The sequence below is a fragment of the Podarcis tiliguerta genome (genome assembly GCF_965153285.1).
Source record: "Podarcis tiliguerta genome assembly, chromosome: 9".
Lineage (NCBI taxonomy): Eukaryota > Metazoa > Chordata > Lepidosauria > Squamata > Lacertidae > Podarcis > Podarcis tiliguerta.
The window spans coordinates 19,960,421-19,974,933 of NC_139542.1; the positions used below are offsets into that span (position 1 = coordinate 19,960,421).

The following is a 14,513-nucleotide window of genomic DNA, read 5'->3' on the forward strand; positions in this document are numbered from 1 at the left end:
TCAGTTTCTAGCAACCAACCCTTGCTGTGTATGCGAGAAACTGAAGCCTAAAATATAGACCATCAAGCTCTTTGGTTAAGTTCCTGATCACCTGCTATGGTAACACAGGGAAAACAATAGCAATAAGCCCATTCACAATCATCAAAACCATCTAAACTCCAAGCAACATTTTGTTTTAAGCAAAACCACTTTCTGTCGCTTGTTTTAAGCAAAACCACTTTCTGTCGCTTTCATTAATGTGTTTCTAATAAAACTGCTAAGCTTGTATTTGGGTAGGCAGAGGGAAGCAAGGCTATTATTTAACTATATGATTTAGCAAATACTGCCAAAAGGATAGTTCAAACAATACTGATATTAGAGGTATACATATGACTTCTAAATCCATCAGTGGCACAAACATTGCTTATATGCTGATATTTGAACAAGCATTGTAATATAGCTGGAGTCAGCAACACAAGAAAAACTTTCACATGCAACCCACTTTGGCCCATTCTCATTTTTTGCATAAAAAACTTTTTATTATTATTTATACAACCATTACACAATGAGATGACTTTGTAGTCACCTCTTCTGAGACATCCATATATGTCCTGACCTCATCTTATTTGTATCAGAAAACAACCCATATTTGAAAGTTACGGTTTCTGAAGTCCTCTCAAAAACAAGGCATAATCTTATTGTATCCTGAACTATTTGAGACTGGGCTTTACTACTCAGATTCAGTTTTACAATTCAGCTCCACATCATTATGTACATTAATCACTATGTGGAATGTATTGTTTTGTAATACAAATCCAGATCCATTGCTATCTTCACTGATTATTTATCCTGAACCACATGAACTTAACACCAGACAAATACTTCCTTACTCAGGTGGTTGGATGCTTATCGGCTGGGAAGTGAAATAGGACCACCCAAACGCTTAGAAGATTTCCTAGGTATCCTGAAATAAATAAGTGTATAACTTAAAAGAAAAATGCTTAACCCCAAACCTGCCTAGCATGCAGAAAGTGCCATGGAAGAAGTTAAGTGGAGAGCAGGGACATAAGCTGGAGGTGTCAAAGAAAGATGTAACTGATCTGCTTAAGACCCTGGCAGTTTCATATTGGAGTGGGGATTCGCATTATGGAGATATAGACCATGTATGAAGGGAAAAGGCTAGAGACTCTGCATTAATAAGGGATGCCTCAGAAGTAAGAAAAGGAAGAGGGACACTTTTCTCTTTCCCACTCTCCAGAAACATCACAATGTATAAATAAGGAAAATGCTGAAGTTTCCCTTTATGCCCTCCTGAAAAGCCATAGCGCATACACACAATGGAGGCCTGAACAGCACCTCAAGGTTCCTGCTGCAGGCTGCCTGGAGATATTTTGCTGCTCGTCCCACTTGTTTACATTAATTACTGCAAACCTGGACTTTTTCGCAGCCTGTGGTCTTGGGTGAATCGAACAGCTGTATTGCCAAATGGAATGTTTTTTGTTTGAGTCGCTTTCTTCAAGGACTCAAGAGCGTAGCGAGTTTCATTATATGTGCCAGGAGCTGGGGCAGTTGATTTCACGGGTGCAAATCTCTACGGAAACACAAAAGAAAATAAATCAATGACAAGCAATCCCTTCAAATAGCTATGTAGGTAGAAAGATCCCAACTTTGTCTAAAAACAGCTTTCTCAATCTAATAGCAATAAACTAAAAGGACATATTTTATTGTCTTACACTGAGTCAAACCATTCGTCTATCTTCTTTATTTTAATCAATATTTTTTCTGTTTTCAAAACTAAACAAGGTGTATCTACTCAAAGATCCCAGCAGAGCTCTTTTCCAGTCCTGCAACTGAGTGCTTTTTAAATGTGCCTGAATCTGAGACCTTTCCGCATTCAAAGCATGCACTCTGTGATGGGAATTCTGGCCATCCTTAAAAATAAAGGTAGCATTTATAAATTGACAAGTTAACTTGTGATTTGTATATCACAAGTTTTATTGATGGAATCATTTCCTGACTGCAAGTGGCTTATGTAGTGCTCACTAGAAAGTCACTGGTGTATAATATAAAACATATTTTAATATACTTGTCAGAGCTTTGCAAGCCAGATATTGAGAGCAACAAGCAACAAGATGCATCTTGTCTGTTGCTTGACTTTAGCTGGTTATGCTGATTTAACCAAATGAATAGTCAAGGCTCTTAATAGGGAATATTCTGCAGAGGAGCAACATCTGAGCTTCAATACTCTGAAGAGGCAACCAAACAGCTAAAAGGCTGGGCAATATGTTGATGCAATCACATGCTTTTTCAGAATTTTCTTTTATGCTACTGGATTAGAAATGAGTATAGCTACCTTGAATGTTGTGCACGGGCTGATAACTATGCCGTTGCATAATGTCACCTGATGTGTATGATCAGAGGCTAAATAAGGTGCTGGTGGTCCTTAATGGCCAGGAATCTGGAATGCCAAATCTCTATGGGCAGGGTAGGCCCAGGACATTTTTGCTGCCTAGGGCAAAGGTCAAGATGGTAAGCCCTCACCAATTTCATGAACAGAAGCTGTCTAGATTGGCAGATGAATCTTACTGATGGGACAGCATCCTCCACGATACCAATGGTCAGCAAGACAGCTTGGCAGGGGGCACACACAGCTCTGTTCTACAACTTCTTGCCTGCCCCACATTTGCCACCTGAGGCAACTGTTTCACATCTGGTGCCTAATGGTAGGCCCAGTCCTCTGTGTGAGTATGGAGGAGTAATTTAAATTTGGGGATAGAAAGAAAAGAGGCAGAAGAAGCTTGAGATTTTAAACTAGAATAAACGAAGCATATCTGGTGCTGTACAGTGCTGTACTTTGGAAATTTGTTCCAAGATTAGCATTTATGGTACCTGCTGTAGGAGTGTACATGCTTCCACTATCAGTGTTTATATACCAGTAAAAAGTTATCACAATGGTACCAGAAATCTCCACCATGCTCTCCTATGCAAAGGAAATAAATTCATGTACAGTGGTACCTTGATTCTCAAACACCTTGGTACTTGAACATTTCGGCTCCCAAACACTGAAAACCCAGAAGTAAGTGTTCCAGTTTTCAAACATTTTTCAAAAGCTGAACGTCTGGTGCAGCTGTTGGCTATTGTTTCCAGGGCACCTTCACCAATCAGAAGCCGTGCCTTGGTTTTCGAACATTTCAGAAGTCAAACCGACTTACAGAATGGATTACATTTGACAACCAAGGTACCACTGTAATGCCATCCCTGGAACTTCTCACTGCTCAGATAAGTGGGGTGAATGTAACAATATTATGGAAAATGAAAAAAGAAAGAAAAAGAGCTATATGACTTCTTACTTGGGCAAGTGAAAGGAAAGGAGCACTTCGTGTTGCACTAACTGGCTTCTCAAACTGACTTCTTATGTAATACTGGCCAGGACCTGGAACACCCTGCAAAACAGTTACAGCAACTATGACTGAAATAGCATCAAATACAGCACATACTTTGTATTGCAGGCTGTGTTAACTCTGGAACAAGAGCGGTGACAGAAAGGTGGAATATAAATACATTAAATAATTGTGATAAAAGGCTTCCCTCTAAGAAACTTAACGAAAGAGAAAACCCTGAGAAAACCACAGAACATAGAACTCAAATCACAGAAATAACCCACAGCTTTCAAAAGTAAAATGTTTTAGGCAATTATGTGAATCAGCTGTATAGTCACATTTTGAGGAGATATGGGATGTTTCTTTTCACTATTGAGATTCTGAAAAATTGTGGCCAAGGGCAAAGATCAAACAGCACAGTGAATGAGCAATGAAAGATCCTTCCTTCCAACATGCAAACAGCTTCCAGTGTCAACCAAGACCCTGAAATAACAACAGATTGCAGAGAAGCCAGTCCATAGCTTCCTTCCTCTCAACCGAGAAAGATCACCCACATTGCAAAATGTGCTTTCCGTCAGGCCCTTTTTTCAGCTGGAACTCAGTTCTGGCACCTCTAAGGTAGGTTCCATTGCCAATATAAGAGAGTAAACGAGGTGTTCATGGAGAGTTCTGGTACCTCTTTTTCTAGAAAAATAGCACTGCTTACAGTTTAGGCTATCAACATGGCGGCAGAAGGAAGGTATTTCAGTGCCAAGAATGCTTCATTCTAGCAACACCACTTTGGTATGCACAAACAGGATTCTGCAACACCAAAATATTTTGCTTTCAAATTGTGAAACACAACAACTATGTATACATCCCCAATCGGTTTTTCCTGGTGTGCAGCAGGGAACATAACTGGAAAAAGGTGAAGTGCAACATAAATAGAATCTATTGTAAGGGTAGGGAACTGTGGAAATCCATATGTTGCTGGACCTCCATCGTCGGTGAACATGGGGCTGGGACTACAGGGAGTTAGCATCTAACCGCATCCAATTCCCCACCCTAGTCTATGCCACTCAGTCTTAAAGTAGGAAATGCTCTGCGAAGGGGCCACTGGGGCAGGACTCGAGGGCCATTTGTCTTGGATCTCAAGGTCAAAGGAGGCTCAGATTTAGACAATTATACTTTGGCATTTGATACTCCAATTATTGAAGAGTATGAGGCAGACTGCTCAGAGTTTCTTATATGCATCAGATTTTCAAGACCAATGGTCAGGAAGCAACAAGGCAGCCAGGACAGGTAGTCTAAAGGCAAGTGTGCAGTCAGGGCCCCATGGACATTTGAATTACACTCCCACTGCCCCACGTAGGCAATGGAAATTGAAATATAATCATCATTCCTTTTTCAAAATGAGCCCAAAAGGTAAAGGCTGGAGTATTTATGAAAATTTATCTCATTAAGTATACTTGCTCTTGTTCAATGAAGTGCCATAAAACAAATTTAAATACACTTTAAAATAAATGCTTATTAACCTAAAGTGCATTCCATATGGTTCTTATCTCAACCGGGCTTTCAGCTAAATGGCTAGAATACCAAGGCTCTAAGAGAAAATAGGTCTCTCATAGCAGAAGGTTGCATTGAATTAATGAGGGAGGCACAGATGTAGAAATACTTTTGCTGACCAATTTCCAGTGCTTGATTGGCTAATGCTTAATGCAAGTCTTCCATCTTACAATAGACCAAAGATTTTGTATTGGCAGTACTAATTTGCATAATTGCAACATAAATTTTAGTTAACTCAAGGCTCAAGTACATCCTGTGTTTTAATAAAGCAAATAAGTGCACTCAGTATAGACAAAACTGAACTAATTAAATCTTAAAAGACTTAATTCAGTTTAAAATGGTAAATGGCAAGTTATGTAGTAAAGATTGAAAAATACCTTAGCAATCCATCAATAATATGTAAGGGGCAGGGTGACTTGGATATCTGCATTATGAACACTTTATGGCCCAAAATAATAATAATTAAAAAGAATAAGACTGTATTTCACTGGGAAAATATATCAATTGTCTAGTTTATGCTGGCAAACCAGATAATGAGATGCTGATATATCAGCATGAAGTTCTGCTTTCTGCCTTATTATTTCCTTAAGCTTAAATAAGTGCAGAAACAGTACCTTTGTAAACTCTCTGCCCAGTAAATATATATGAAGGTTCTTATACTAGATATTTCCTAGCATTACTATGTGCAGGTTTAGAGGAACAAACTTATGGGTCTGTCTTAGAGTCCCAATAGTCATTTTAACTTCTGGAGAGAAGGAACACAGCTACTAATGTATAGATTTTACTAAAGCAATTGCAAATTGTACTGGAGAAGTTATAAATATTCATAAAGAAATTAGCATCAAAGTAAGATTAATTCTAAGAGAACTCACCTACTGAAAATTCCATCAGCAGATAAATATTTTATACTTCTTAAGAAGTCTCTCTTCTTGTTCACTAATGCAACTTGATTAGTATTAACCTTTCACTGTTGTGACATCCTTTTCCCTCCCATTTAAACTCATCTCAAAACTTCCTGAAAGCACACTCTTAATACTGCAAGACCATTGCTATTTGTTATCTTCCAAAAGGCATTTAACTTGAAAAGGCGACCAGAACATGACCCAGTTCAGCGTAACATGGAGTTTAAAAGTGAGCTCACGAAGTCGAACACAGTCCTATTTAATCTCAGAAAGGGAACCCTTTCAATAAATTAAGAGAATATAGTTACAAGGAAATTCAAAGAGCTCCATTAAAGAAACTGAACTATCTTCAGGAGCTTAGAATCACAGAATTGTAGAGTCCCAAGGGTCATCTAGCCCAACACAATGCAACACAGGAATCTTAAGTAAAGCACCCATGACAGATAGCTATTCAACCTTTGCTTAAAAACCTCCAAGGAAGGAGAGTCCACCACCTTCCAAGAGAGCCCGTTCCACTGTACAACAGCTCTTACCATCAGAAAGTTCTTCTTGATATTCAGTCGGAATCTCATTCCAGCAGAAGAAAACAAGCTTGCTCCATCTTCCTTGTGACAGCCCTTTAGATATATGAACATGGCTGTCACATCTTCTCTTAGTCTCTTCTTTTCCAGGCTAAACATATCCAAGTCCCTCAATCATTCCTCATTAAGCTTGGTTTCCAGACCCTTGATAATCTTGGTTGCCCTCCTCTGCACATATTCTATGTTGTCAATCTTCTTTAATTGTAGTGCTCAAAACTGCACACAGTATTCTAGGTGGCATCTGACCAAAGCAGAATAGAGCAGTTCTATTGCTTCCCTTGATCAGGACACTATATATCTATTGATGCGGCCTAGAATAACACCAGGTGTGTTTGTTCTTTACTGTTGCATACACTGTTGACTCATGTTAAGCTTGTGGTCTACGAAGATCCCTGGATCATTTTCACACCTGGATCATTTTCAAGCCAAGTGTCCCCCATCTTATATTTGTGATGCGGTTCTTCCTGCATAAATGCAGAACCTTAAATTTGTCCCTACTGAAATTCATTTTGTTAGTTTTGGCCCAATTCTCCAATCTGTTAAGGTCATCCAATCATAAGGTCATAAGGAATCCATATTCTGTCTTCTGCAGCATTAGCTTACCCCTCTCAGTTTGGTGTCATCTGCAAATTTGATGAGCATCCCCTCAATTCCTTCACCCAAGTCATTTAAAAAGTCACTTAAAACCATGATATTTAAAACTACCATTAATGGCTCAAATACAATTCATACATCAGAGAGAGAAAATGCACTCCCAAAGGATGCCTGCCAAGGAAGAGGAAAGTAAGTAATGTTCTTATCAAAAAGGGTAGGGCATATTGGGGTTCAGAGACAAAACTGCCCCTAGTTTCTTCGGAGGAGCTGGCTTTGCTCCCACGAACAGCTTTGTCCTTCCATTTGCCCCCAGACCTCAGTGGAAACCACTAAGAACCAGACATGCCCATTCACCTACATAGTCACCACATAGTATTGCTCAGTCATAGTAACAAACATAAGTAGTAGTTTGCCAAGTACTACCGCCTGAGCATCTAATTACAAATCTGGGGTATGAAGGTATCACCAGCTATGACAATAGCAACCTCATGCAGCCCACCAAGGGGGACAAATAGGGATCTGGTCACATCACCTTCAATCTTCCCCACTCTCTCAAAACAGCACTCCCCTCAACCAAGATTCTAAAGCTTAAATTTCTTGACAGAATAACGCCATAGTTGCAGAATGCCTGATATGGCAATATAAGCATTTTTTGGCCGTCTGTACCCGCTCTGAATCAACTGACTTGATGGTAAAAGCAGATTTCATTCAGAAGCCACCCAAAAATGAAGCTGAAATAAATATGGATCTCTGAAAGCATCTTTAAAGGAATAGAGGTAACGCTAAAGCTGGAATCAACTTTAAAATCAAAAGGAGAACTTATACATTGCATTACTGAGATTGTTGCATAACCATCCTTATGTAAGATGTATGCAGCCAATTATGAAAGAAATGATTGCAAAAGGCCTAAAACATGGAGACATGAAAGCATGTTTGCATGGAAAAATTTCTTTAATTAGCCAAGCGAAAACTGTCATGCAACAGTGACGATGAGCCTCTGGGAGCAGCTACCATTGTAACAGAATAATAGTCATTTTAATTAGCTAGAACATTAAAGCATTCACCTCAGTGGTTGCCTCAATTGTTTGTACTTTAAAAAAAAGAAAAGCTTTTTGTCCTCTGTGCAGTTGACAACAAATGTCCCCAATACATTTTTATCTTCAGGGGAAAGAAATTCATGTCAGCATTATTCTAGAGTTATTCAAGAAAGCATGCTAGTATTTGTGAAATATCCCCGCTACTGCAGCAAAATTATGGTAGCATAAAGAATGTCTCTGTGGCTCATAGTCATTTTTTGAAAATTCACTGTTCATATAATTTTCTTCACTTCAACAGTAATTGAAAGATTGTTGTACTGGAATGTCATCAACATTGAAACTATTACAAAACACCCAAGATCCGGAAGCATGTATGAAAACTGCAGGTCACAAGTGAGGCCGGTTAAGAAAAGCAAGACTTGTATCATCAAGGGCCTTTCCATCCTGTTGGCTTACAGCAGGTATGGGGAACTTTTGACTCTCCAGATGTTGATGAACTATAACTCCCTTTATACTTGACTGTGGTTGCTGGGGATGATGCAAGTTGTGGTTCAGCACCATCTAGAGCAATGTTTCTCAACCTTGGGTCCCCCAGATGTTGTTAGACTACAACTCCCATCATCCCTGAGCTCTGGGCTTGCTAGCTAGGGGTGATGGGAGTTGTAGTTCAACAACATTTGGGGACCCAAGGTTGAGAAAGGCTGATCTAGAGGGTCCAAGTTTCCCCATACCTGGCTGGCAGAGCAGCAAAGATAGAACTATTAATTGTTTGTTATGGGTAGGGATGTCACAGACAACAAAATACAGTGGTACCTTGGGTTAAGTACTTAATTCGTTCCGGAGGTCCGTTCTTAACCTGAAACTGTTATTAACCTGAAGCACAACTTTAGCTAATGGGGCCTCCTGCTGCTGCTGCGCCGCCAGAGCACCATTTCTGTTCTCATCCTGAAGGTAATCCCGAGGTAATATTTCTGGGTTAGCGGAGTCTGTAACCTGAAGCGTATGTAACCTGAAGCATATGTAACATGAGGTACCACTGTAACAGAAATTTGTGTTTCTGATGAGTCTTCACCAATGTCCTGATCCATCAGAAACAAAAATATCTATCAGAGATAACCTTCCAACAGAACTGTCTCTATTAAGCTGCATGGGTCAATAGTAAATTGGCTCATTCTTTCACTTAGAAGCTTTGCTCAGGAAGAAAAGCAAGGGCTTACTAAGAAATGTGTGAACACAGCTTTAGATGACTGGGAGCTGTAGCCAGGAGAGTTGGTGTATACTCACTAAGAGTATGACCGCAAAGATCCCAATTCAAATCTCAATGTTTCTGCAAGTCCGAATTGCAAACATTTGCTTCTGAATACAGGCAACTCCCCATTTATACAAACAGTGCCAGGTCAACCAAGTCACTCTGTCCCTCCAGCTCGCTGGAGCGAGAAGGGCGGTGGAAGTGGCACAGCTCACACATGCAGGAAAGAAGGGTCTCTGCACACGTCAGCTGGGCTGGTCAACCAAGCTCCACCACCCATCCAGCTCCAGTTTCCCCACATGTCAGCTGTGCCAGTCCATAGAGCCATGCATGTATGATGTCAGGTTTAGGACAGGTTGGTGTGGCTTCCCCAAAATGGCCTGGTGGGCAAAGTTTGACCTGTCGGCCAAAGATACCCCACTCCTGAAATAATGGGAGAGGCCAAAGCTCAGTGGTACAGCACAAAAGAAACCCAGATTCAAACCTTGGCATCTGCAGTTGAAGCTATCTACAAGTAGCAACGCTGAGAAGGCTCTGAGGTCTTGGGAAACACTTAGAATTGACAGCGCTAGGCTATATGGACCAATTAAATAGAATGAATTAATTGAATTAAATAGAATGCCATATCCTCCAACATCCTGTTGATCAAAATTGGGTTGCTCATGCTTTGGTTCCGAGCTGTCACAGGAGTCAGCTGACTGAAGCAAGAACAAAAAACAAGCATCCTTTATTTTTGTCTACTTTCTAAAGAGGAGTCAGTATGTGTTGATACTTCTGCAAAGTGAAAGCAAACTGCATTTGCTGGTTTCCTTTATCATTACAGAAATGAAATATATTTTAAATCACAGAAATAACAGTAGAAGACAGTAATAAAAGCCAAGTACTCCACCTAATACAAGACAAACAATTAATGCTACACTTTATGTGCCAAGTACCAGTGATTGTTAAATAAATCACCTCCATGTGAAATATTAAACATGTACTTTTATTGTCCTATTAATTTGCTGTATCTGCAACTTTACAAGTGAGTGCTTTATTCATTCCGGAGTGTATTATTTCTGACAATCATGGTAATTGTATTCTTTATTAAATGGATTAAACCCATTCAGATACCAAGAGATATTTACCTTCTTGCCAGACATTCAGAATGTAGGAGCTCTAGGTCATGGTCACCCTTTAACAAAATACGGAAGAGATTGCCATCTTTTATTGCCTATATCTCACAAAATCTATGAGACGAACAAGGTTGTTTAAAAAGCAACACAGTGTAAGTTGTGGTCATAACTTTTCAGAACATGGGAGGAGTATGTCCCCTGATTTCAATGGCACAAATGAAAATGGTAACCATCTCCTTGCTACCATGTGTCCTCTCATTTTGTCAGCACAGATTTCTCCGAGGGCCTAGAAGATAGGTTAAATGTACACATGAATTTACTTATCTGATTTTGTATTATTATTAAAATAACAGCTTCCTCAACAATAATTTTCATCAGAACATCATGGGGAACTGAAGGTTCAATCCTGAGGAGATACTTCTACAGTGGTACCTCGGGTTACATACGCTTCAGGTAACACACTCCCCTAACCCAGAAATAGTGCTTCAGGTTAAGAACTTTGCTTCAGGATAAGAACAGAATCGGGCTCCGGTGGCACGGCAGCAGCAGGAGGCCCCATTAGCTAAAGTGGTGCTTCAGGTTAAGAACCGTTTCAGGTTAAGAACAGACCTCTGGAACGAATTAAGTACTTAACCCGAGGTACCACTGTATTTAGATATTTTTTAAAAACCAGATCCATGGAATGCACATATACGTAAGTATAAACTTGTGTGTCTTCATCCTGAGGGGCTGTGAGCTAGTGCCCTATGATGGGGGCACTACACTAACAAAGGAAGCGTCCAGCCCCTGAAATGTTCAGGGATTGGTAACACTTGAAATAAAAGGGTGGTAAACTTTCAGATGTCTCAAGCCTGAATAGCTAGTCATGAATAATCAGCAATCAATAAGAAATACAAGGAGGGTAGCTGCTTGCATTTAAAGGACCAATCATTCTGTTGTGTACAGTATCTGTTTTGTTTCTGCAGAAGGTAGACATTCTCCTCCCAAAAAGGGTATATACTTTCTTCAAAGCTATTTTTAATTATAGACTCAGTAACATAATTTTCTGTTAGTCATAATAATGCTCACAGAAGTGTAAAATATTAAGATATACTTGTTTGTTTTTAAAAAGCCGAATTCCAAAGAAAGAGAGAAGAGTAACGATGGAGATAAATGCAGCCTAGTCATGGGTGATTTTGACATTATAACCAGTTACGGGTATTCAGAGCTTATATGTTTTCTCTTCTATTGCCATTTCAAACTACTCAATCCTCATGTTCCTGGCTGACAATATAACACAAGATGGCATTAGGTATAAAAGTTGCAAATGCCAGCAGTAGCTCTAAATGTCAGCCGTAACTTCAACAGGTACATTTAGAAAACCAATTCCTTCACACAGCTGTACAGCTACACTAGATGGCAAAACAAGCTTTTTAAAAAAGCTGTATTTTTATCGTTTGGAAATTTCAAAAGCAGTAGTGATAACTAGGACCACGTAGCCACTAGGTGAGTGAAAAGTGCTATGCTAGTTATTTATATTTCTGTGCCTTTATGGAGCGTGTGGGAAGATTTTATTATTTTTAAAAATTATGTTATATTTATATCCCATCTTTCTTCTTATAAGCTGAAGGTGGTCTGGCAAGGTGCTCCAGGATCAGTGAATTTCATGGCTTGAGTGGGGATTTGAACCCTGGTCTCCCAGGTTTTTTTTCAGGGACGCGGGTGGCGCTGTGGGTTAAAGCCTCAGCGCCTAGAGCTTGCCGATCGAAAGGTCGGCGGTTCGAATCCCCGTGGCGGGGTGCGCTCCCGTTGTTCGGTCCCAGCGCCTGCCAACCTAGCAGTTCGAAAGCACTCTCGGGTGCAAGTAGATAAATAGGGACCGCTTACTAGCGGGAAGGTAAACGGCGTTTCCGTGTGCGGCTCTGGTGCCAGTTCGCCGGAGCAGCTTCGTCACGCTGGCCACGTGACCCGGAAGTGTCTGCGGACAGCGCTGGCCCCCGGCCTCTTAAGTGAGATGGGCGCACAACCCTAGAGTCGGACACGACTGGCCCGTACGGGCAGGGGTACCTTTACCTTTACCTCCCAGGTTTTAGTCTAACCCTCTAAACTTCTATACTGAACTGGCTTCATTTGTTACAGTTGATCAGAACAAAGTTTTTAAATTACAGCCTAAAATACGACTTTCTGATTTTGGGGGGTATCCAAAATAAAATAGAGACAGCAAACTCTCAAAGCAGAGAATTTGCTTTCAGGGTGATACAATCACACCTCTTCCTTTCAAACAGCAAGAACCACAGCAAAAGAAGCAGAACATCCACAGCTAAAATAAATATTAGCATATTTTAAACAATATTCAAAAATTCTGACAAGCTTTGAATATATTTTTAAGACATTTTTATACCAGACCAGGAATAATAGGAAATAGTCCACATTCCAAACTTTGATGAAAAATAAAACATTAAGGCTGCAATCCTGCACAAATCTTCCTGGGAGAAAGCCCAGTTAACAATGACACTTACTTCTTACCAGGCCTATATAGGACAGCACAGTGAAGATGGAATTTCCTTCAAAGAGTAGATTTTTTTAATTATTATTAAATTGTAAGTTCTCACATTTAAGGCGCATAACATGCATTTCCTGAAGTTTGGAAAAATGGAGATTTCTTTTTTTAAAAAAAAATCAAGGACATTTAAATCAGTTGAGTAAAATGCAACTGATTGACCAAAAATAATTATTATTACATGCAAAATAAATAAACATATCCTCTGATTTCTGGATTATTTGTTGTCCAGAGGTTAATTAAATCTGTAAAAACAATGTTAGACATTGATTGCACTTCTTTCACCTGCTCCAAGGACAAGCAGGTAAAGAACAACAAAAGTCAGTTTCTAGAATAATATTATTCAAAATAAGCTGATTGCTCTCTGTGAGGTAACACTGTGTGTCCTGCTTAGGACGACTTTGCCTGTCCTCCAGGTACACCCAAAGGGCAACGTAGGCAATAATGACCCATCTGTTCACTACTGGCAACTAGAAAACTTCTAATGAAGACAGATGTGGGTCACCCTGTACAAACATGCTGCAGGGTGCTAATGAATCCTCCTAATGGTCACTACCTGCCAGTTTTGACTGATTGATGAACAAAAGGGTTAAGCTTGAAAAGCTAAGATGAGTACTACAGACAATCATCAGTCTTATTACGATGTCTCTTTCACTCTGACACCCTTGCTCTTTCCTGTCATCTTTCTGAGTTTAGAAAAATATATTCCTATTACTGATTCTGACAAATAAGCTCACCAAATCTTGCAAGAAACCTTCTCCTGAATGGAATGCATCATTTTTTTTAAATGCAGCATACAATTTTCAAAAGTATTGATAAAACATAAGTCTTTCTGAAATATTCAATACCAATCTGCGGCTCAACTGTACACGAATCGTATCCTGCACCCAGTCACCAGCAGCTCAACACAGCATAGCAACAAAAAGTAAAATATTTCATCAAAAAGTATGTTCAGGCTTTATAGAGAGTTCCATTCCCTTGCCAATCATGACATCATTCCCAATCTATTTCCTCTAGAAAATTTGCATGCAAAGTACCAATCATCATGCCTCAACATCGTTGATGCAATGCTGACTCTACTATATATGACAAACATTTCTAAATAGTATCCCCAGCAGACTATGTCAACTCAAATAAGATATCAGATAAGATCAGCTTTGGCTGGTGGCCCAGATGTGCCCCATCTGGACAGGTACAGCCTAACTTCTGTTGTCTATGCCCTGGTAACCTCTAGGTTTGATTACAGCAACACATTATATGGGGCAACCTCTGCAGGCAGTTCAGAAACTTCAGCTGGTGCAGAATTCAGCGGTCAGGTTGGTCAACGGTGCAAGACAATCAGAGCATATAACACCTCCTCAGGAACTCCTCTCAGTCTCAAATTATTTCTCACACCATACTCCAGTTGCCCATGGTTTGAATTCTTCATGCTCTCCGATAAATTTAGCACTATTTTCTATACTTAAAATGTCATGCCCATCCAGACAGCAGGCTTAGGCTCTACAAATATCTACTGAAGGTGGGGCAGAGATCCTGCAGGATTGGCTCCACTACCCAATCCCCCAAGAGGAACTTGTTTGACTGCAGAAAGC

General features: G+C 39.9%; 1 protein-coding gene across 1 annotated transcript in view; it reads right to left on the reverse strand.

Annotated features, from left to right (window-relative positions):
* The window catches only part of STPG2 (sperm tail PG-rich repeat containing 2), a 213,773-nt gene that overhangs the window by 175,212 nt on the left and 24,048 nt on the right, over positions 1–14,513 (reverse strand). The window contains exons 7-8 of the mRNA XM_083398448.1: positions 3,330–3,422; positions 1,411–1,570 (exon numbers count right to left, since the gene is read on the reverse strand). Coding sequence (XP_083254574.1) covers positions 1,411–1,570; positions 3,330–3,422 — 253 coding nt within the window. The remainder of the gene's footprint in view (positions 1–1,410; positions 1,571–3,329; positions 3,423–14,513) is intronic.